The sequence below is a fragment of the Stylophora pistillata genome, chromosome 7 (assembly GCF_964205215.1).
Source record: "Stylophora pistillata chromosome 7, jaStyPist1.2, whole genome shotgun sequence".
Classification (NCBI taxonomy): domain Eukaryota; kingdom Metazoa; phylum Cnidaria; class Anthozoa; order Scleractinia; family Pocilloporidae; genus Stylophora; species Stylophora pistillata.
In genome coordinates, this window is record NC_142525.1 from 12,822,348 (window position 1) to 12,843,735 (window position 21,388).

The 21,388-nt window shown below is 37.7% G+C and overlaps 1 protein-coding gene across 3 annotated transcripts; it reads left to right on the top strand.

Moving 5' to 3' along the window:
• Positions 1 to 15: 15 nt before the first annotated feature.
• LOC111341026 (fibroblast growth factor receptor 2) lies at positions 16 to 20,369 on the top strand. 3 transcript variants are annotated; one of them, XM_088727717.1, is made up of 19 exons: positions 29 to 429; positions 8,762 to 9,109; positions 9,579 to 9,836; positions 10,294 to 10,536; positions 10,627 to 10,745; positions 11,372 to 11,430; positions 11,838 to 12,061; positions 12,806 to 12,907; positions 13,476 to 13,494; positions 13,814 to 13,859; positions 14,427 to 14,724; positions 15,457 to 15,561; positions 15,652 to 15,842; positions 16,264 to 16,386; positions 17,116 to 17,186; positions 17,506 to 17,546; positions 17,978 to 18,074; positions 18,325 to 18,424; positions 18,715 to 20,369. In XM_088727717.1, exons 1-19 carry the CDS (start codon positions 378 to 380, stop codon positions 18,778 to 18,780), a joined length of 2,562 nt encoding a protein of 853 aa, XP_088583843.1. In that variant the 5' UTR covers positions 29 to 377; the 3' UTR covers positions 18,781 to 20,369. The 3 variants fall into 3 exon arrangements, 2 of the variants coding, with proteins under 2 accessions (XP_088583843.1, XP_022803711.2); XM_022947976.2 differs by having other exon boundaries at positions 11,841 to 12,061; XR_015989587.1 differs by lacking the exon at positions 18,715 to 20,369 and having other exon boundaries at positions 16 to 429; positions 16,264 to 16,403.
• Positions 20,370 to 21,388: the final 1,019 nt, after the last annotated feature.

Consider the following 21,388-nt stretch of genomic DNA (forward strand, 5'->3'; position numbering starts at 1 on the left):
TACCCCAGGCACGTCCACAATTCATTTCGTGCCTAGGAAGGGCGGAAGAAAAATAAAAGAAGAAAAAGGAAACTGATGATACATGCAGGGATCGCAAATTCACCCGGTTATAGGAATGCTGAAAAATCAGCTTTACTTAGAGATCTGCAGAGTTATCTAGAGATTTACTTTCGTGAGAAGTTTCGAACAAGACTTGCCTATTCCCTGAAGCACGTTCGCTAGTAATCGGATACTAATGCAATCGGCTTGTTGTACAAATTAGTGTGTTGAAGTTAGAAAGCGAAAGGTTGCCTTCTGGGAAATACACCTACTCATCTTAGTGTTGTCTTTGGCGAGTCGCTTTCAAAGCCATTTTTTATCATCTCGTGACGTTTCCCATGGATGGAATTCAGTTCGTAGTCATCATGATGCTCATTCCAGCTCTGGCAGGTAAGCAATAAAGACAAATCAGCTTCCTAACACAAATTGTTGAGCGACGATTTCTTATCGGTAAGATAATTAAACCTTGTTCCTGATGTTACAAAATTTAATTGTATTCTGCTTACAATTTACTGAGTCTACTGAATTGAAAAGATCCTTTCACTGGAAATAAATCTAAAATCGCGGCTAGTCTCAAAAACTGATCGCTTGGTGAGATGCCTAGAAGAACCAAACATTTCACAGTGCAACTCGTCTATTAATCTAAAACGCATCTCCGAATGACCTGGATTCACACTAATAGAAAACGAAGCCGGCAACGCCACGAACTTTTAATTTCAAATTTACTTAGCTGAATTAAAAACTAATTTATTTGAAACGTCCTGCAAATCAATCTTCTGAAGATTGAAATTCAATATTTTGCGAGGACAGAGGAAATTATGTATCAAGTAGCTTCCTGCTACTAAATTCAATCACCAGATATTTTTTTTAAAGAAAGTTCGTGTTAGTTCGTACCAAAATTGTCTGAAACAAAACCCGCCTTCAGTGTAGAGCAGTTTCAGTTTTTTTACCCATAAACCTTGGTAAGCTAAATTGGTTCAGTTTCAATAAAGTTTATTAAAACTGAATCAATTTAGCTTACCAAGGTCGATTTAAAATGTTGTCGGGTCGCAATGATTGGGTAAATTAGCTGCAGAGCGCAGCACACTTGTCAAAAGGCACCAATGACTCTCGATCAGTCCTTTTCAGGCTTCTAACATCTCTATTCTCTTATACAATCTTAATTATAGCACATTAAATTTCACTCTTCTCTTTAACCACTCTTACTATGACCGACTGATCGACTCTGTTTCCCTCTTATGTGTTTCGGGGAATTCTAATCAACTCCCTCTTCATCTAATCGATTACTCTTGTATACACGCCAGAATTACAGAATTTGCGAACATACCGTAATTCATTATCAGTAAGCATGGGTGGGCATGCTTCCCAAATGACCTTGGAAGATTAAACATTTGTTTTTAGAACACTTCTCCAAACGCCTTTACAAGGATCTGACGAATAAACAGCATCTTACTGGATGCTTTCGATCAAACAATCATTTTTTGACTGTCAAGCCAAAACAAGAACTTCAGTGTAGGCCCGTAATAAGGGTCTTAGAGTCGTCCATGCGCTAAACACAATAAGGAGCGGCGAGAATCGATCTGTGATGGACAGAGCAAGCTGTTGACACGGATGATTCCCACGGAAACATGTACCCATGACTTAAAAAATAACTCAATTTACAGCATTATTAAAACAAAGGAGGGAAATGTGTGTAACAGAATACATTAATATATAAAAATGTCTCTCACGAAAAGTGGAACTCGGACACTCTGTCTGCCGAGACCCAATTATATCCATATCACCACTAAGTCAATAGGAAAATGTATCTGGGAAAAATAAGCTAGTTGTATCATAAGCTAAATTTATCATTTAGGAAATAATCACATTGTCAGAAAAGTTTATCAAATCATTAGCTTATACGGCTGTTTCGACATTTACTACAAATTGAAATGGACTTCGAATGTTTCAGTTTAGTGCTATGATCATCTTGAAGTCTGAACTCGAGGAGTCTTTGCAACATCCAGGCTTAAACAGAACGAGGTGCACTGTGTAAGTGTAAGCCAGGGTTAAAAATAACAGCCGGCTGGCGGCGGCATCCAGAACTTTTAGCACACACTTGCCGGCGATGTTTCATCATAGAACTAGAGTTTTAGAGAAAATATTATGCTGATTGTTAGTCCCACTGAAGTAAAAGTCGCTGTCATGTTATGGTAAGCACTACATATCAGAAAATAAAGCAGCCAAAGAAATCTTTTAAAAGCTTTTAGGAAACGTAAACGAGTATAAAGTTTCGGAAGTTGACGCGTGCTACACTGGAGTATTTTTGTATACAGTAATCAGCGTTCTACGTATTTGCTCAAGCGTGAAACATGCAAGTTTGTGTACACACCGTCAAATTACCGTGTCCATGTTTGTCCATGTTTCGGCACATACATATACGGTGGCCGATAGGGGACATGACACATTTTGTTTTATCGCGCGATAAAATCAAAATATCGCGCGATAAATGAAAAATTATCGCGCGGTAAATGGAGATTATCGCGCGATGAATGGGAATTATCGCGCTATAAATAATAAATTATTCTGCGATAATTTTTACTATCGCGCGATAATTAACAATTATTCCACTCGCGCTTGTTGGATATGAGATGATAGATAGCCAACTCGGCGCTACGCGCCTCGTTGGCTATAACCATCTCATATCCAACAAGCGCGAGTGGAATAATTGTTCTATTAAAGACGTTAAATTAAATTATTAAATTTTCTTAATTTTTTAGCTCTCTTTTAATTTTAAGCTGACACGTACGCTTACCATATTTGTAGATTATGGTATATTGGCTGATATACCATAATGGCTAAGCCAATAAAAAGTCTTGAATTGCATTATCCAATGATCTAGTTTTTAATAATAATTATTATAACATAGCGCGCGCGCTGTTCCTATCTAATTCCTATTGCGTCAACATGAACAAAATCTTTATGTAAGCACGGCCGTGCTCAATAAAATGACGTGCGCAGTTTCAAAATAGCTGCAAAATTTCCGTCGTGTGAGTTCCTTAAGTTAAAGTTTCGGAAAGCGATAATAGTAAATTGAAGGCCAACCACACTTTTCTTTGGCTTTCGACCTTCCCGCAAGTAATCAAGCCAACAAGCACTATACGAAAGCGAAACACAACAGGCCCGTTTCCCGAATTTATCAGAACAGGAGCTGGAGCAAATTTTAGCTGAAAGACATTCAGCAAGAACTAAGAAGACTACAAATTGGATTGTGGCGACTTTTAAAGGTAAACGTCTCTGTTGATGACGTTTTTTTGGTTACATTTGTAATTACTACCGAAAACCATTTAATTACAAAATCAACAAAACAATCGGAGACGCCAACATTTTCGGGCAACTTTCATTTCAAAAACACTACAAAGACGTCATTCAGCGCCCAAATTGTTTTCGTATGTTATAAAAGAATTGTTTCATGCTTTTAGCTGTGCGTCTATCGAGTTATGGATACACTTGGGAAGTTTGGAGAGCACTCAAGAAGCTAGAGTTGCTCTCGGCTGCGCCTCGAACAACTCTTGTGCTTCTCTCGTGCTCTCCAAACTCCCCGCGTGCATCCAGAACTCGATAGACGCACGCTAAGCATGAAACAATTCCTAATTATCGCGTGGTAATTTATCATTTATCGCGTGATAAATGGGAAACTTGTTAGGTCACGTAATCGGCTGTCACGCATGTTGTTTCCGTGGACGAAAATGACTGCCACAGTTGAGGAGCTATGTTTTGAGGTCAATAGTTCGTTTTATTGATGTAAAAAGATCATTTAGCAGTACGTTGCAATACTACGACACATAGCTCCGTGAATCAGAACAGCAAACCTTGATTTTGCGAAATCTTACGAGATGCTTTCAGGGATGAATGTCAGTGTCTGAAAACGAGAGTAGATTGTCTAATCTTTCTGATTACATTGCAGGTTTGTCAATTTACCTTTATCGGAAATGAGATGAAAGTGCTTTATAAAATTATTGGCTAACAATATATTCAGTCTAATTTTCACCTAACAGGCTACGATCCGAGCCCGTGGAAACTTTGTATTATTTATTTATATTTTGTGATAACTTTTTGATGATTGCAGGAATTACACTGTTGTGTTACACTAAAACCTTGAAATGAACTTTCATCAGTTTGCTCATCTCCCAGTCCATACCATATGCCCTATAAGACTAGGTTTACACTAGAGGAAATTGTTCCGGATTCGTGATGAATCCGAAACGTTTTAGTACCGGACTCATTCTGCCGTTTACACGAAAGTGGACGAGTCCGAAATAAAAACTTCCCGGTTTGGTCGTGTCTCCGGAGATTTTGAATCCGGAATTTAAAGTGGGAACTTTGAATCCGATAACTTTTGAATCTGGAAAGTTTTGTCGTGTAACCGCTTTTTTTCTCGAATCCGGATATTATTTCCACCTGCAATCTTTTGAGTTTGCGGTGAAACCAAAATGGATCTAGTGCTAACATTGCTGGCGGTCTCCGGTTGCCTAATCTTGTTGCAGGTTCAGGCGATAAATGTTATCATGTGTAGCGCAGTATTCTGAAGAAACGCAAATTATTATTGCAAGGAAGTTTAACGTCAGCCACACTTAATCGCCTACGACGTAGACTGCTTGGCATCTGTCCAGCTCAAATTTGCCCCAGCGGCATCTGGATCTACTCTAGCCTTTTTTGGGGGAGGCATTTTCACTTTGTCGGTCGAACGACGAAACAACACTGGGCTTGGTAACCATTCCATTTGGAATGTTCCCGGAGTTGTCGTTGTGTGTAAACGGTCAGAAATCCGAATATCCTTTCAGTGTAAACGCCTACGAATCCGAATTTTCCAAAATTGATGAATCCGGAAACATTTACGAACCCGGAAAACTCTCCTCTAGTGTAAACCTAGTCTCAGACTAGGTTTACACTAAAGGAAATTGTTCCGGATTCGTGATGAATCCGAAACGTTTTAGTACCGGATTGATTTTGCCGTTTACATGAAAGTGGACGAATCCGAAATAAAAACTTCCCGGTTTGGCCGTGTCTCCGGAGATTTTGAATTTAAAGTGGGAACTTTGAATCCGATAACTTTTGAACCCGGAAAGTTTTGTCGTGTAACCGCTTTTTTTCTCGAATCCGGATATTATTTCCGCCTGCAATCTTTTGAGTTTGCGGTGGAACCAAAATAGAGGATCTGGTACCAACATTGCTGGCGGTCTCCGGTGGCCTAATCTTGTTGCAGGTTCAGGCGATAAATTTTAGCATGTGTACCGCAGTATTTCTGAGGAAACGTAAATTATTATTGCAAGGAATTTTAACGTTAGCCACACTTAATCGCCGACGACGTAGATGGCTTGGCATCTGTCCAGCTCAAATTTGCCTCAGTGGCATCTGGATCTACTCTAGCCTTTTTTGGGGGAGGCATTTTCACTTTGTCGGTCGAACGACGAAACAACACTGGGCTTGGTAACCATTCCATTTGGAATGTTCCCGGAGGAGTTGTCGTTGTGTGTAAACGGTCAGGAATCCGAATATCCTTTCAGTGTAAACGCCTACGAATCCGAATACTCCAAAATTGATGAATCCGGAAACATTTACGAATCCGGAACAATTTCCTCTAGTGTAAACCTAGTCTCACTGCTCAAATATTCTGGAAGTTACGGAGGTGAAGGGGGCGGAATTTGCTTCCCTTCCCGGTCTGAAAAGATAAAAAAAAGCTCGGGCCGAATAGGGTCAAATTACTTCGTGCACACGAGTAGTTACACAGTGCTAACAGGCTTTTAAAGTATCCTCTATTTCGCACAGAAAGGTAAACACAGTAACTTTGACACATATGTCACCAGAACTGTCGGTCCTCTTTTGCCAGAAAGGCTTCGTACACAAAGAGAGGGTGGCATTAGGGACACACGAGGCTAGGTTTTCGGGTGTAATTTATTCCCCTTCGAAAAAAAAATCATACAAGAACTGAACTAACTGTTGTTGATGTGATAAACCAGATCCACGAAAAGGTTACGGACTTCTAGAGCAGTTAAAGGCACTTGCAACTGTTGCTCTTACATAATTATATCAATCAATTCTCTGCGTTCCTCCAAACAATTTGTGGGGCTTGTTCAGTCGCAGCATTCACCATCAATCACATCAATGTCATCTAGGTCAACTTCTGTCCGGTAATCCGTTGCATTTGTTCATGCAGGAACAGTATTGGTTATCGCCAAATGCACCAGCGATCAAGAATTGACTACAGTCTTGTTGTCTAGAAGGAGACCGTACGAGTCATAATTAAAAAAATTGGATACTGCTGGCGTACAGTCACGATCATAATGTGTTTTTTGGTTGGAGGAATGGAGAGAATCGATTGATATAATATTTGATAGAATATTTGAGCAATGACATTGGAGTTTAGAGGGCATATAGTATAGACTGGAAGATGAGCAAACTAATGAAAGTTTGCTTCAAGGTTTAGTGTGACACTACAGTGTAAGTCGTGCAGTCATCAAAAAGTTATCACAAAATATAAATAAATAATACAAAATTTCCACGGGATCGGATCGCAGTCTATTAGATGAAAATTAGACTGAATATATAGTTAGCCAATAATTTTATAAAGCACTTCTATTTCATTACCGATAAGGGTTTTTAAACCTGGCAACAACGCTCTTGTCGACACATCTGCCCTCTAGAGATTTACAAACCTGCAATGTAATCAGAAAGATTACATGATCCACTCTCGTTGTCAGACACTGACATTCATCCCTGAAAGCATCTCGTAAGATTTCGCAAAATCAAGGTTTACTGTACTGATTCACAGAGCTATGTGTCGTAGTATTGCAAAGTACTGCTAAATGATCTTTTTACATCAATAAAACGAACTATTGACCTCAAAACATAGCTCCTCGACTGTGGCAGTCATTGTCGTCCACGGAAACAACATGCGTGACAGCCGATTACGTGACCTAACAAGTTTCCCATTTATCATGCGATAAATGATAAATTATCGCGCGATAATTTATTATTTATCGTGCGATAATTTCCATTTATCGCGCGATCATCTCCATTTATCGCGGGATAATTTTTCATTGATCGCGCGATATTTTGATTTTATCGCGCGATAAAAAAAAAAGAAAAAAATGTGTCATGTCCCCTATGGGCAACCGTATTACGGTGCATACTACCTTTATCAAGATTTATTTTCCACCAAATCATGATCAGTGACGTTTGTAAAGCCTTCTCACGCGTTCAAATCAAAGTCGGTGCTTGACCGTACAGATTTCCCATGACTGTGAACCAAAAAGCGTGACAGTTTGTCTAGAGAAAGTTGTATGTTTCACGCTTGAACAAACACCAAAAAAATTGAGCCGTTCAGTAAGCTTTGTTAGAAAGAGAAATGCCACAACTAAACATGCTGATAAAAGAATAAAGATTTTAGTGCTGAAATTATTTTAGAAATTTAATTAAGCTGAGTGTTCAAGACAAGTGCTGACTGCTCATTTGTTATTGACAGCTGGTAAAAAAAAAGAAAAAAAAGAAAATCAGAAGGCTTCCCAAAAGTCTAAAATTTCCGATAAAAGCTGAAGAATTATTTTGAACCCTGGTGAGCGTTTGAGCAATTGTTATATAGAATAAATATATATAGAAAGTTTAAAAAAATTGCGAGGATGGACAACTTCTGACGTAAAAAAATATAAAAAACATTTAATAAAAAACGTTTCGGTCAGAGACCTTCTTCAGTTATTTACAACTTTTGAAATAAAAAAAGAACATTAAATAGGATCGAAATGCTAATGATTACGTAATTACAAAGAACGACTAATAAACTGGTGCTGATAAACAAAAAACCTAATCACAAAGAAAGCAATGGACAAAATACAAGAAACAAACCCTAAAGACTAAGAGATAAGAATACTAAATATATTTAATATGAGTGCCGTAACCAATTCCAAAGAAGCAATGCGGCGAGCATTAAAAAAGGGAAGGCCCACTTTTTACTACAACTGTAAACCGTAACAAAATCCCAAAACAAGGCCTTTGGAGCCCGAAAGGGCAAATTAGCAACAAAATCCCTGGAGGGGCCCTTAAATGATACTAATCATAATAAGATCCTTTGGCAGGGCCTCTGAGTCCAATCCACACCTAAAGGGCCGACAAAATCCAAGAAAAGGGCCTTTGAACGATCAATTAGTAGCGCCTAATATAAGATGGAAAATTAATTATAGCAAATTCTAATTTTCGAATAAAATTCCTTTCTTTTATTCAAACCATGGGGTGCCAAAGAGAACAACTGAGCACTCCAATAAGCCTCTTTTGTGATTAAAAGCCTATCGATCTTTGCAGAGCCACTAGGGGCCTGTACCTGATCAATGCATTGGAACGAAAAATCGTCCAGGGTGTGTGGGGTTTTGTTGAAGTGTATCGCTACTTCACAAGCTGTTTTTTTTGTGAGCATAGTAGATTTGTGATTTCGAAATCTCACTTTAAAAAGTCGGTGGTAGTAGATCCCACGTACGTAGGCGACATTTCTTACAGGAAGCCAAGTAAATCACATTTTTAGAGTCACAGGAAAGTCTAGAGTGAATGGTGTAATTTTTGCCCGTCTGAAAGCTTTCGATAAAGCAAATCGAACAATTCTCTGTACCTAAATCTTGCGGCTTGCTTCAATGAGACTCTTCAAATATTTTGTATATAATGGTAATTTTTTTCTTTCTTTTTTTGCGACTAAAAGGAGCCTTACCAGCTTGGAATGTTCAACCAGCGAACTTCACTTCTGCGGTTCAGGGAGAGAACATAACCCTCAAGTGGGAGTATAATGTAGATGGAACGTTTTCACATGCTCAATTTTCTGATTTGAAGGATGGTGGGAAAGAGAAGACGGTTGCTGCTAAGTCTTCGGAGTCTGGAAACGTAGTCGTTGCCTCTGATTACCAGGAAAGATTCTTCGTGAGTATATCAGACTCACAAACTACAATAAAAATTCTGAGAGCCCAGAAAGCTGACTTCGGAAAATACAAGCTGGAGGTGATAAACAGGAATCTGGCAACAATAAATAGCGTGGTGAAGGTTTCAGTTCACTGTAAGTACTATTGATGCTCAAACTAATAGAAAGACACACAGACACACAGGCAGTTATGTAAAATGAAAGCCCACTCAGTCAATAAGTTCATATTATTTTGTTGTGCTGAACTACAACAACAATATTGTCTCGAACGATAACAAAAATAAAAAATAAAATAATAAATAATAAACCAAGCCCCACATCTCCGATGATCAACCACTGAGCTACAGAAAACTCAATAGTGAGTTAACTGTTTCTAGGTTCATATGTGTGACACTGGTCCAGCAAACCGCTCAGGTCAGCATCATGAAACACTGTGTGCGAGTAAAGGGATTTTAACCTTAAAAGAGTGGAGATGAATTTATGAATTATGATGTTTGGTAAAAATTCAACTTGAATAAGACATACAAAATTCTCACCACTTGTTCCTTTGAAATCCTACAAAGAATTAGAGGCAAGAAAATCTACTATTTGTTTTCATTCTTAGATCCACCAGCCAACACTGTTCTCACAGTATTTCCAGACAGGAGCGAAGTGCTAGGAGGGAGTGTCTTATATGAGAAATGCAGCACAGATGCCAATCCCAGTCCTCATATTTTTCTGTTATACTTCAATGGAAACTTTATTAGAAACAGTAGCTCAGGGGAGTTTAATGTCACCGTTGACAGCGATGGAGTATACACCTGTGCTCCTATTAATACAGTTGGTTCGGGAGACAATGCGTCGTTCAGCGTGACTATTTTTGGTAAGAATCCGTCAGCTTCATTGAGAAGCTTTCTTAACGTATTCAGAAACTACATTATAGACAGAGGCATTATCGCTAAGCCTCTGACACGAATTTTGAGTGAGTTGTTCATCAGAGGGAGATAGTCATATATCTATTTATTGTATATCCAAGGTTTAATCATTGTTGCAGTACTTTTGGTAAATGATGGAAGAGATATGACTCAAAGCTGTGGTTGGCGTAATAATATGACAAAAAAATCCATTGTGTCTCTGGCCTTCGTACCATCTTATTTTGGCGACCCCTGTCGTCTGTTACGTAACAAGCAGTCTTTGCTGCCTTGTGTTTTCAGATCGTCAGTGAAAGCCATTTAATATGTCTTTTAGTTTAACCTGTAAAACGCTTTGCAATAAAAGAAAAAAAAACAGTTTAAAAAATCACAGCCTCTTAGCAACTCTCAATTTTCAACATCTACTAGGCAAGCCTATAATAGCTTCGGAGCCCAAAAACGTTACAGCATTGGTAGGTGAGGCCACATCTCTGAGGTGCCTTGCCCATGGCAGTCCTCCGCTAGCTATTACGTGGGCTCGTCATGGCGTTGGAAATGGTTCAGACCTCTTATTTCAATCAGCGAAGTTCTCTGACAGCGGATGGTACAGATGCGTTGCTAAAAATGCTCATGGAGTCTCTTTTAGTTCACTTGCATACCTCGATGTAACCGGTAAGAACGTAAATATGTGCATGACTTAGCCCCTCTTGGATCAAAGTTAGAATCGTTTAAAGCAATTTTTTCCATCCTTTTACTCTTTAGATAGTGCCAGTACTTTCATTAATGGACGGATGACAATAACAAATAAGAATTTCGATAAGAGCTTGGAAAATCCAGCTAGTGCAAGATATCAAACCATTAAAAAGCAGTTTGTTGAGGCCGTAAGTATATGTATGGTTGACGTTAGTGTTAAACGAGAGGCAGGGATTTCAGTGCCATTCGATCGAGTCGTCTCACAATGACATCATACCAGTGATTATTAGGGCGACTACAATCTTAATCAAATACCATCCTAACAGCTAATTTTTGTCTACCCCTTTTTGAGATATTATTTTTATTAGAAAGGGCGAACTTCATGAGGTGAGGGGGTCTTATTTTAAACAATACTAGATAGAAGGAAGCGACATGATTACTAATAGCATTAAACCCTTGCAAGAGTTATCATTTTGCAGAAGTAACTTGTTTAGCAGAAAGCCATCGGAGGAAAAAAAAATTGGATGGCATAAGACTAAACTGGAGTTCATATGCCTTAAAATGGCTTCATGGAATGAAATGACAAGCATGTCACAGGTCGAATCGTAGCCTGAGTTCATGGAAAAAGAACGTCTCACACTAACGGTGTTTCATTTTCATTGAAAAAGTCTGCCGTACTTGATGAGAAGTCGCATAACCAAGATTTTCTAAAATATTGCCGTTTAACTTACGTATTGTTACTGTTTCGTATTTCGATAATTGTGTATGATTTTTTCACGAAAAGTTTCAATCACAGTTAATATTTAAAATTCAGGTAGAGGTAGTTTTCAAGAGCGACGGCGCCTTCCATAGTACGGATGTCACAAGATTTGAGTAAGTAGCAACCGCACCCTTTTAGTAAACTAACTATCTGTTGTCACCTCACACGATAGCATTCATATATTCATCTATCTACAAATTCCTTCCTTGATCTACCCATCCCTTATTCCTTTCATCCATCTACTCATTCATCCACTCATAAATTCTTCCTCCCATCCTCTTTCCATCCATTCATTTATCAATCCAGCCATCCATACGTACATCCATTCATCCATTCTTCCTTCCTTCCTTACATCCATTCATCCACCCTAAAGTTCCCTCTCTGCCTGCATCCTTTCATCCATATATTCATCAATCCATTCATGTGTGCATCAGATTCGATATCGATCCAGTCTTATTATTAGTCAGACTTAATTTTGACCGTTTACAAAATAAATTCCGTTGAATACTGCTTTCATCAGCAGAAATGGCAGAAAAGGAACTTTGAACATCTATTTCGTGCTCACTTTCAAAGAAGCCGTTCGAACAGACAGAAAAATCACTCTTTTAAAAATCGCTGCCAGAGACGGAAAACTTGGGGTCTTAGATGTTGATCCAGCCTCTGTAATGGCTATACGTGAGACTGAGGAGCCTGTACTTGAATGTAATTTAGGATGCAGACCGTCGCACCCAATTGAAAGTTTAGGTAATGTTGTCTGTTTATTTTTAAAGTATAGTGGGACAAGGAAATAATTATAATCGGTTTACTTCCGAGATGCTATTCTCGCATTCAGGTGCATGACGGACCGTGCCCCGACCTATCTGATGTCACAGTTTGCCACAAGAAGGCAGATATCGGACCGAATAACAAGAAACTCCGAACAACTTAATATTCCTTTATTTAAAACCGCTGCTGGTCAGAGATCGTTTCAATATAGGATCATGGTAAAATTATGGAACTCGTTAGACAGTGATTTGAAACTGTGTAAAGACCTTACTAGAACTTTAACAAAAGCTTAAAATCAAGGATGTTGTTGAGTTTCTTGCAACAAAATAGTTTTAATATCTAGTTTTATATTTTTTTTACTGTACATATATATATTTTATTCTTAAAGGAAAACCTTATTGAAGTGGTCTTGCAAAACTTATGAGGGAGAAACTATTTTAAAAAATGGCTCTGCGATGAAGCTTACGTACCTTGGTCGCAATGTAATCTCTGTTTCATACAAGAAATAATCCATTGGCAAATAGATAGTTACTTGGCTCGTGTAACAAACTAACGTATAATGACCTCGTTACCTGGGGTAACTGATAAAAGCTAAAGCTGTGGGTTTTTTAAATACAGTGGTTACAAATACAGTTTGTGTGAAAGTTTTCTATTATTTTCCTATGATTAAAAAATGAGCCCTTTGGTAGGCTTAAATCGGTGTTTTCCTGATTTGCTTTGCAGCTTGCTCATGTGAGAACAAAATATTTGGAGCTGTGATAGGAGTTCTTGTATTCATAATCATTGGTCTACTTATCTATATATTCTTCCTGCGCAAAAGATCAGGTAATGACTACATAAACTGTAGATGAACAGATTACAAACTAAACTGGGAATAGTGCAAGACAGTGAAGTTAATCATCGCCGGATGAAGAATAGCATTATGTAGCCGGAATTAGACATGGCAGTCCACATCACAGCGGACTTCACAGTATAGCGGGGACGATTACAATTTATTGTTTTACCACTCCGAAGAACCTTACACTTTTCTAATAGACAAAACTTAAAAAAAGGCAGTAGATTTTTGCAGAAGTTTCTTTCTTAAGTGAAAGCAATGGAGCATTTAGTACTTTGATTGTTTGTGTTACCTTTCTTTCTATTGTGTTGGAATAAGCCAATACCTAGTGGTTTTAGCCCTATAATGCTTAAATGTGGCTCAACCTCAGCCATATTCAAAGAATGGATGCTACTTTTTGAACGAAGGTTGTATCTAATTTAGAGTTGCATAGAGTCTTTTAATTTTTTTTTTTCGATTTAATTACTTCTCAGCCGTAGCATTGAATATTAATGAAACAAAAAAAAGCTTGAAATAGATATATTGTTTGTTGTAACAGATCATTTTTCTTCATTTTAGAAATTGAATCCAAGGAAAGGTAAGCAAAAACTTTGTGAGCGATCGTTATGTTTCTTAATTGCAGATGATAATTTTTTTTTTAATTTGCTTTTTAACAACGTTTCGTTCACCCTATTCAGGATGTAATGATTTTTAAAAAAAAAAAACCCACTATTTTTTTTCCTTAATACCATGCGGAAAAATACAACCCAACTCTGAGTTTGTAAATAATTTCGATGATTTTCTCAAGTATTTGGAGAAAGTATGAAATATTTGCTACAAAATAGTTTTGTAAACCAAGATGATAACAAAAATCGATGTATCAGAAAGGTGCACCTTTGTCTCTACTTTCTCTCAAGGAGTTGCGAAATGGTGAAAGTGGAAACTCAGCCCAGACCTCCAAGCGTAAGTTGAATATTACAGTCATATCTAACTTCAAAGAAAATTTAAAGGATCTCTCACTTTCACATTTTCCGCATACAACTAACCCTCTGTAAGAGGTAGGTAGGCTGGGAATGTGAATATCACCCATCAGAACATAATTAAAGATACTGTCTGTTTGAGGAAGGATTGTGAAAAAAGAGTTGAGTTTCTGTGTAAAAACGATTTATTAGTTACTACTGCTCTGTGAACTCTTGCAAAAAAGAAAATAATTTGTACAGGTGCATACCAATATTCTTCAATTTTCTATAGAAGCTTGGAAAACATTTCCACTTTTTTGGCATAGCTAAACGTAATGTTGGTAAAACTTGCTTAAAACTCGACATGAACGCCTCAGTTATAGACTGTATATGCCCTGTTTTTCACCACTCAACATTCGTTGCTGGTACATTTTAGATTCTAATGAACAGCTTTACAGTTTCTAAGCTCTGAAAAATTTTGATGACGCCCAGATTGTCAGTGTGGAATCCAGCTACCTTACATCGTGTAATCAACCTCTTCAATAACGTTGTATTTCCTCTTCTTTGCAAGTATGAAATTACCCTTACTGGAACTAAACAAGTTGAAATACAGGCCGAGTGCACAGTCGCAGAAGAATCTGTTGGTGAAACACCGGAAATAGAAGCCGATGCTGAGCCAATAGATACTGGAATTGTTGGATACGAGATGGCCCTGCCGGTCATCAAATCATCTTGGAAAGTTCCTCGAGAAAATGTAACTGTTAGAGAAATAATAGGCAAGGGAGCCTTTTCTCAAGTGGCCAGGGGAACAGTCACAAATCTCCAAGGGGCTTCCAAATTAACCGTAGTTGCAGTTAAAATGCTTAAAGGTAGAAACTGTCCCTTTTTAAATCCATGCACAATTTTTTAAACACTTTCCTCGCCTTTACATACTACCTAGCATATATTCGTTTTGGGAATGTAATATGAACCTTTTATATAAATTTCAAGTCGAAGACCTTTTTCTTGTCACCGGCATGCATGGCCGAGGGAAAACAGCGAGAGTATTTTCCCATACAGCCAGGAAACCTTCTTCAATTCGCACTGTCACGCTATCATCAAACCAAGATAAAGTTTAGAACCAAAGAGACAAAAGAAGATGAATTTGCGAACAGTCTCGCAAAGATGTATGATGTATTACATCACACTGTAAATATTTTGTTCATCTACAGTATGATTGTTTTGCGTCATATACGGTAAATATTTTATTCATCTACCTGTATGTTATATAATTACTCACGTTCAGTTACTCATTGATTGAAGATGGCATAAGCATGCCGAAACATGTCTCTCAAAAAATTTGTCTATTTCTTACAATATTTATCATACTTGCTACTACTACGAGGCTATGGAAATATCTAAGCTGTCCTGAAAGAAAAGGATCTTTATAGAAAATTATTTCATATAAAAAGTGAGAAAGAGAGTCACTGATTATGTATCAATACGCACATTTCCCGTGAAGCCGTTGGGTTTCACCACATTTGAGGTGAAAATGTTTTTGCAATCGAGTATACTTTTGTCTCCGACCTATCTACACACTTTTTTCCACTCTTGATTAACAGAAGACGCTCCTGCCTCAGATAGAAAGGATCTGCTGTCGGAGCTTGACCTAATGCAGCAACTCAAACCTCATCCATATGTCATCAAACTTCTAGGATTTGTCGCAGGTAGAGTAAAAAATAAAAACCTCCATGTGCAAGACAGACGTGGAGTTCTCAAATGGTTACATCTTTTAAAATTTATTTTTCCATTGATAGAACCGTTATTGGTGTTGACTGAGTATGTTCCATTTGGAGACCTGCTCGGTTATTTACGAAAAAGCCGAGGACTAAACGACGCTTACTACAGCAACTCGAAGGTAAAAGCAGAAACCAGTTTGAAGGCGGATAAACTGATGAAGTTTGCCTGGCAAATTGCAGATGGAATGAGCTACTTGTCCTCTAAATTTGTAAGTTAGTAAACTGCGTGTCGTTCATTTATTGTTATATCTAATTCTTCTACAGTCGATCTGCGTTAGCTCGAGCACCCCCCTCACCTCTACTAAAGTCGAACTGCGCTAACTCGATCCCCCCCTCACCTTCCCCAAAATCTGGCAAGATCTAATTCCCCTCACATTTGACCCCATTTTTCCAGTCATTTATTTGAAGGCAGGTGATTGATTTCAGTTTACCGGAAGGGTTTGTAAACATTAGATTTAATCTCAAAATTAATCATCCTCTTTGCCCAGCAAATAAAACAGCTCTTTCAAGCCGGTTGGTGCACTGGCTGTTTTATGATTCATCACGAAGCTATACAGGAGATGGGTTACCACTGTGATTATGCATCCTATTTTAGTTCAAGAATTTGGCCTTTTTTATCTTTTGGAGCAGATAATTCATCGAGACTTGGCCGCACGCAACGTGTTGGTAGGAGAAAATGAGACCTGTAAGGTGACAGACTTTGGAATGGCTAGAGACGTTAAGCAAGACAGTATATATGAAATGAAAGCTACGGTACACTCGATTAGCATGTAATTTGTTATCTTTACTTGAACAGACAGTCACCTAAATCCAGGATAACTTAATGTAAAACACTGTAGAGGCAAGGTAAAGTTTTTAAATGAGCCAAGTGGCCTATCAAGCGGTGGGCGCTTATCTCCTGAAGAACTCGGACAGTATTGTTGGCAGTAAACACCTATTGTAATGTGCTCGTTTTCTTCACGGCATGGAGAGCAGGCACTACCCGATAAAAAATAAATAAATAGATAAATAAAGAGTGATTTTTTTCCTGTCCCCTTTCATTTTTTCCAGAAGCCACAGTAAACTTTTTTTATTGTCAGCGACTTTTTAAAGATTTCAAATATCAAATGACTAGGTACCTAAATATAAAGAAGGATCCTCTAATGCTAAACCTCTAATACTACAATGTATCAGTGACACGGCAGCTTTTAAGGAGACATCTACTACACGTAAATAATGATATGAAAATTGCGTGAAAATAACAATGGCGAGATCGGAACCACATCTGTTGATCATCACTAGAAACAACAATTACCTGAAAGAATAACAGTTGAAAAGGAGGGAGAACAGATAAATACATCAACAACAGAATGTAGAGGAAGCTTTTCCCAATATCCTGGGTACTAAAGGACAAAATAAAGTAACTTGATCGAGTGTGGCTGGCTGATTAACGCAAGATGCAGATTACGATACAAATTGCTCAAAAAAATCTTTAAACTTTAGGGGCGACTTCCTCTTAAGTGGACTGCTTACGAATCGCTTTGCTATGGGATGTATACCACCAAGAGCGATGTGTAAGTAGTGAGAAATTTTTACTTGAAAATACATCAACTGTTCGAAGACATAATATTAAACATTGTTTCACTACCGAGTAGGTATAACATTGACAGCATTGGGCTCAATTTTAATGTGCTCACTATCTTTGAAATATTTTCTGCGATTTGAATTCAAGTATATATATGTATTGCGAGAAGCACAAAAGTCTTCTTAAATGAGCCACATACTAGGCCTCACTTTGGCATTAAGGTACAATTATTATTATTTTTTCCCTTAAAAATAATACCAGAGTTAATCTAGCTAAGAAAGTAAAACAAAATGCCCATTATCTTACAGATGGAGTTACGGGATTGTCCTATATGAAATCTTTACACTGGGTAAGATTTTTCAATTGATGCCCTGGGTGCGATGGAACTTATGTGACTGGCAGTTTTGTTTTGCTTGGTTTCATTTTTGGCCAATAATTAACGAAGCTGTCACTGAGCCGTGGAGCCGTGAGCGCATCTTATCAGGTGTTGAGTGTAACGAGACCCACTAATCTCAGACAAAATTACAGTACTTGGAAATAGGAAGTGAGACTGCCTGTCCGTTAAAAATGACAATTTTATCGGATAATGATGTATCTTAATAATTCTTTGTGGCTACAGATATCGAGAAGGGTCATTAAATCCAATCAGTAATAAATGGTAGCATATGTTATGTTTCATATATGCATTATATAGTTCGTTCAAAACGTACCTTTAAAATGTACCTAAAGTCAGCGAATATTTTACTAAAAACTGTATTTTGAATTTCTTATCACTTAAAGGTGGAACGCCATATCCCGATATGAAAGGAAAAACGGTTCCAGATTGGCTCAAGCTTGGATACAGGATGCCAAAGCCAGTACACATCGACGACAAATTGTAATGATATCTTTATATTTTACAACGGTTTAGAAAAACGCATGATCACCTAAATATGAACCTGAAACCCTCCTAGTGTTCCTCCTTTCGCAACCTCGCGGCGCTCATCAGATCGACTGCAGCAGCTTACTCTAATACAATTCATAGTAACTTACTATTCATTACTTCAATGTCTCTCTTTTCACGATGAGAACCAATAAAGTTACCAATGCGATTGTAACATCCAACATAAATTTCTTCTTTTTCCTAGGTATCAAGTCATGTTAGAATGCTGGCAATTCGATGCGAGGGATAGACCTACATTTTCTGACCTTACAAAGAAAATTAAAAAGATGGAAAATCAGCGCAAGGTATCAATCTGTACTATAACAGCATTGTTGCTACAGACATTAGGAAATAAGTTTCAATTTTTTCCATGATGTTTACACTGTACGTTTTTGAAGTCTGATGGATTGGTCAAAATACTCATTTGGCCCTCGATATGCACAATGTGTGTCTGACAGGGTTCATAGGACAATTCTGATTGGATTGCAGCATAATGTGACAGTAGAGTAAAATAAAAGCCAGTATTTAACGATATCCCAGCTATACTCCACCGTTTATTTGTATTTTTCGACTTTTTTGCCCTCTTCATTTTCAGAGGCTTATCCACATGACGAAGTATGACAAGACACTGTATGTAAACGTTGATGATTCATTTGTCTAGTATAAAGACGATGCACTCTTTCAAGAAGAAAACGCAAAAAGAAAAACATGACTCATCAGTTCGGAAGAACAAGCGAACAATTCAATGGATAATCATAGGGGTAATCATCCTATTAAAATCGTTTGTATGGTAGACTTACTATACATGATTTTTTGTGAGTTTTATTTCATTTAAAAGTGGCTTGTTACCTCTCCTAGCTTTTCCACTTATCACGACTCACTGACATTGGTTGGTTACCAACGTAACCTAGCCTCGTGTTAGTTCAGCGTTTTTTCGACAACCATAATTTACTTTTTGTCATGGAACTATTTCATCATGGAAAAAAAAAACTTGTTTTCGATACAAAAGCTCGGACTTTATTGATTCGACTACAGACATCATTTAAAAAACAATTATCGCAGCCGAAGTTGTGTTTCAGGTCGCCACATTGAGCATATCATCCTTTGTAGTACATTTATACAACACAAAAAAAAAAATGATTGAAGTCTCTTTTTAATACAATTAGCAAAGGCATTTGAGCCTGTAGTGAGATTTGATTGTATGCATGTACTTGAAACCCTTCGCTCACCACGGAAAGCATTAAAATGAATTTACCTAGGAAATTACACTTGGGTCTGGGCACGTGGTATTCCAGTAAAAATTTGACGAGAACCTGACGAACTCTCAATTTTATCAAGGATAAAAAAAGATTCCTTTTTATTCACGATGCTATGCTTTCGTACCTCAAAATGACAAGTCTTATTGAAAGGTAATTTTTTTTTTGTTTTGGTCCATTAATTTATGAACGTGTTTATTCATATACCATTTTCTGAGGCCAACTCCAATTTATTATCATAATTTCTTTTAAATCTCAAAACGTAATATAAGGTAAAGTCGTTTCTTGCTGTCTTGTTAATGATACATGTCCATATTATTGATTAATAAACCCTCGCTGAAAACAATGGCGTGCTACACTTCTATCCTTATAATGTAGAAAGAAAAGATCGCAGCTGCAACTGTTATCAGTTGAATAAATTGTATTCAATGTTTAACTTAAGACTTTTTTAAAAGCTCCTCAGGGATTCTTATGAGTTCAGAGTAGATTTAGGAACTACACAATTATTTTCTTTTTAACAGAGGGTTTTTTCTTTGGAATAGTGTTTCAAAAAGAAAAGTAGAATTACTACAGATAGTTGTATACACTGAGGTTAAGTCACTCCTGGTTTTTTTCAAACTACTCTGCTCATAATACTATTAGGCAGCATGGAGTCATTGAAGAGTCATTTCGAATTTATTTTCTCAGTGATACGGTAGAAGTAGCGAAGGCGTCGCGAAGACGATTGCTTCTCAAGTCCAAAGTTAATAGAGTCTTTTAACTGTATTGCCACAACAATAGCTGCCGCACAGTCGTCAGTTATACAATTGAACGAGAAACACAAATTGATCAAAGTATTGTTGAGTTTGATTACTTCAGCAATCGATCGATGAAGCACCTTCATTACTGATACGATACCTCCACAGATTCAAAGTGTGTAATCTTCTTCAGTTTGATTGCCTTGGCAATAGATGTAGCACCGTCATCACTAATAAAATTCTCCGAAAAATTAGAATTGGTCACAGTCTTGTTGACTATGATTGCCTCAGCAACAGATGAAGCTCCGTCATCACCAATACGATTTTTCCGCAAATTCAAACTATTCTGGGGTAATTTCTTTGCTTTGAATTAGGGAACAAAATGGAATGCTGCAATGCATTCTTGGTAACTTTTTGTAGAAGAACAGTTGTGTGAAATGCGAAGGTCCAATTCTCAATGACCAGTAATTGCTGGCCTAAGCATGATTTATGGAAAGAATCTACACTTACGGTAGACTGCTGAGGCAATTCCAGAATTGTATCTCGATTACTCGTTAAAGTGAAAAACTATTAACATGAGAGGATGACCAAGTTGTTATAGGCATGGCATGTTGACTACCTTTCAAGCGGTACTATTCCCTAAGGTTAAGCATCAGACTACTAAACAGGCCACAATTGTCAGTTTTATCGTAGACTGGACCTGCATTTCATCCTTCCTTTCTCCCTTTGGGACTATCAATGTGTACAGCTTTTCCATAACCTGTGTCAATTCGCTGTTCATCTTTGCAAGGTTAATTCCCACTTATATCTAATCAGCCCTAGTGCGCCTTTCATGGTTTCTGAAGATAACCATCATTGGAACTTATGATCTCGTTGATAAATATAAATTCTAACTCAAGTTATTCAGCAAAAACTAAAGAAAACCATTCCACTTTTTATATCACCTGGTTTGATCATAGGAAAAGGGATAGACAGAAAACTAAAACACAATGTAACTCTTAATTCATTTCCTCAACATTTGCGCTATTTCTTCCCACATATAAAGAGTATAAGGTTCCACGTAAGTAATTAGTTCCCGACTACGTGTATATGGCCAAACCACTCTGTAACGTGGAAAATGAAAATTAATTCATTTTAGGAACCTCTACTTTCCATCTCTTCGAGTTTGTCCCTGATGCCGTCGTCGTCTTTTTTCCATTGTTTCCTTTATGCACGATAATCTTCCACAATATCAGGATTGATGCAGTCGTGCTCAGCGTTGTTGATAGTAGCTTGA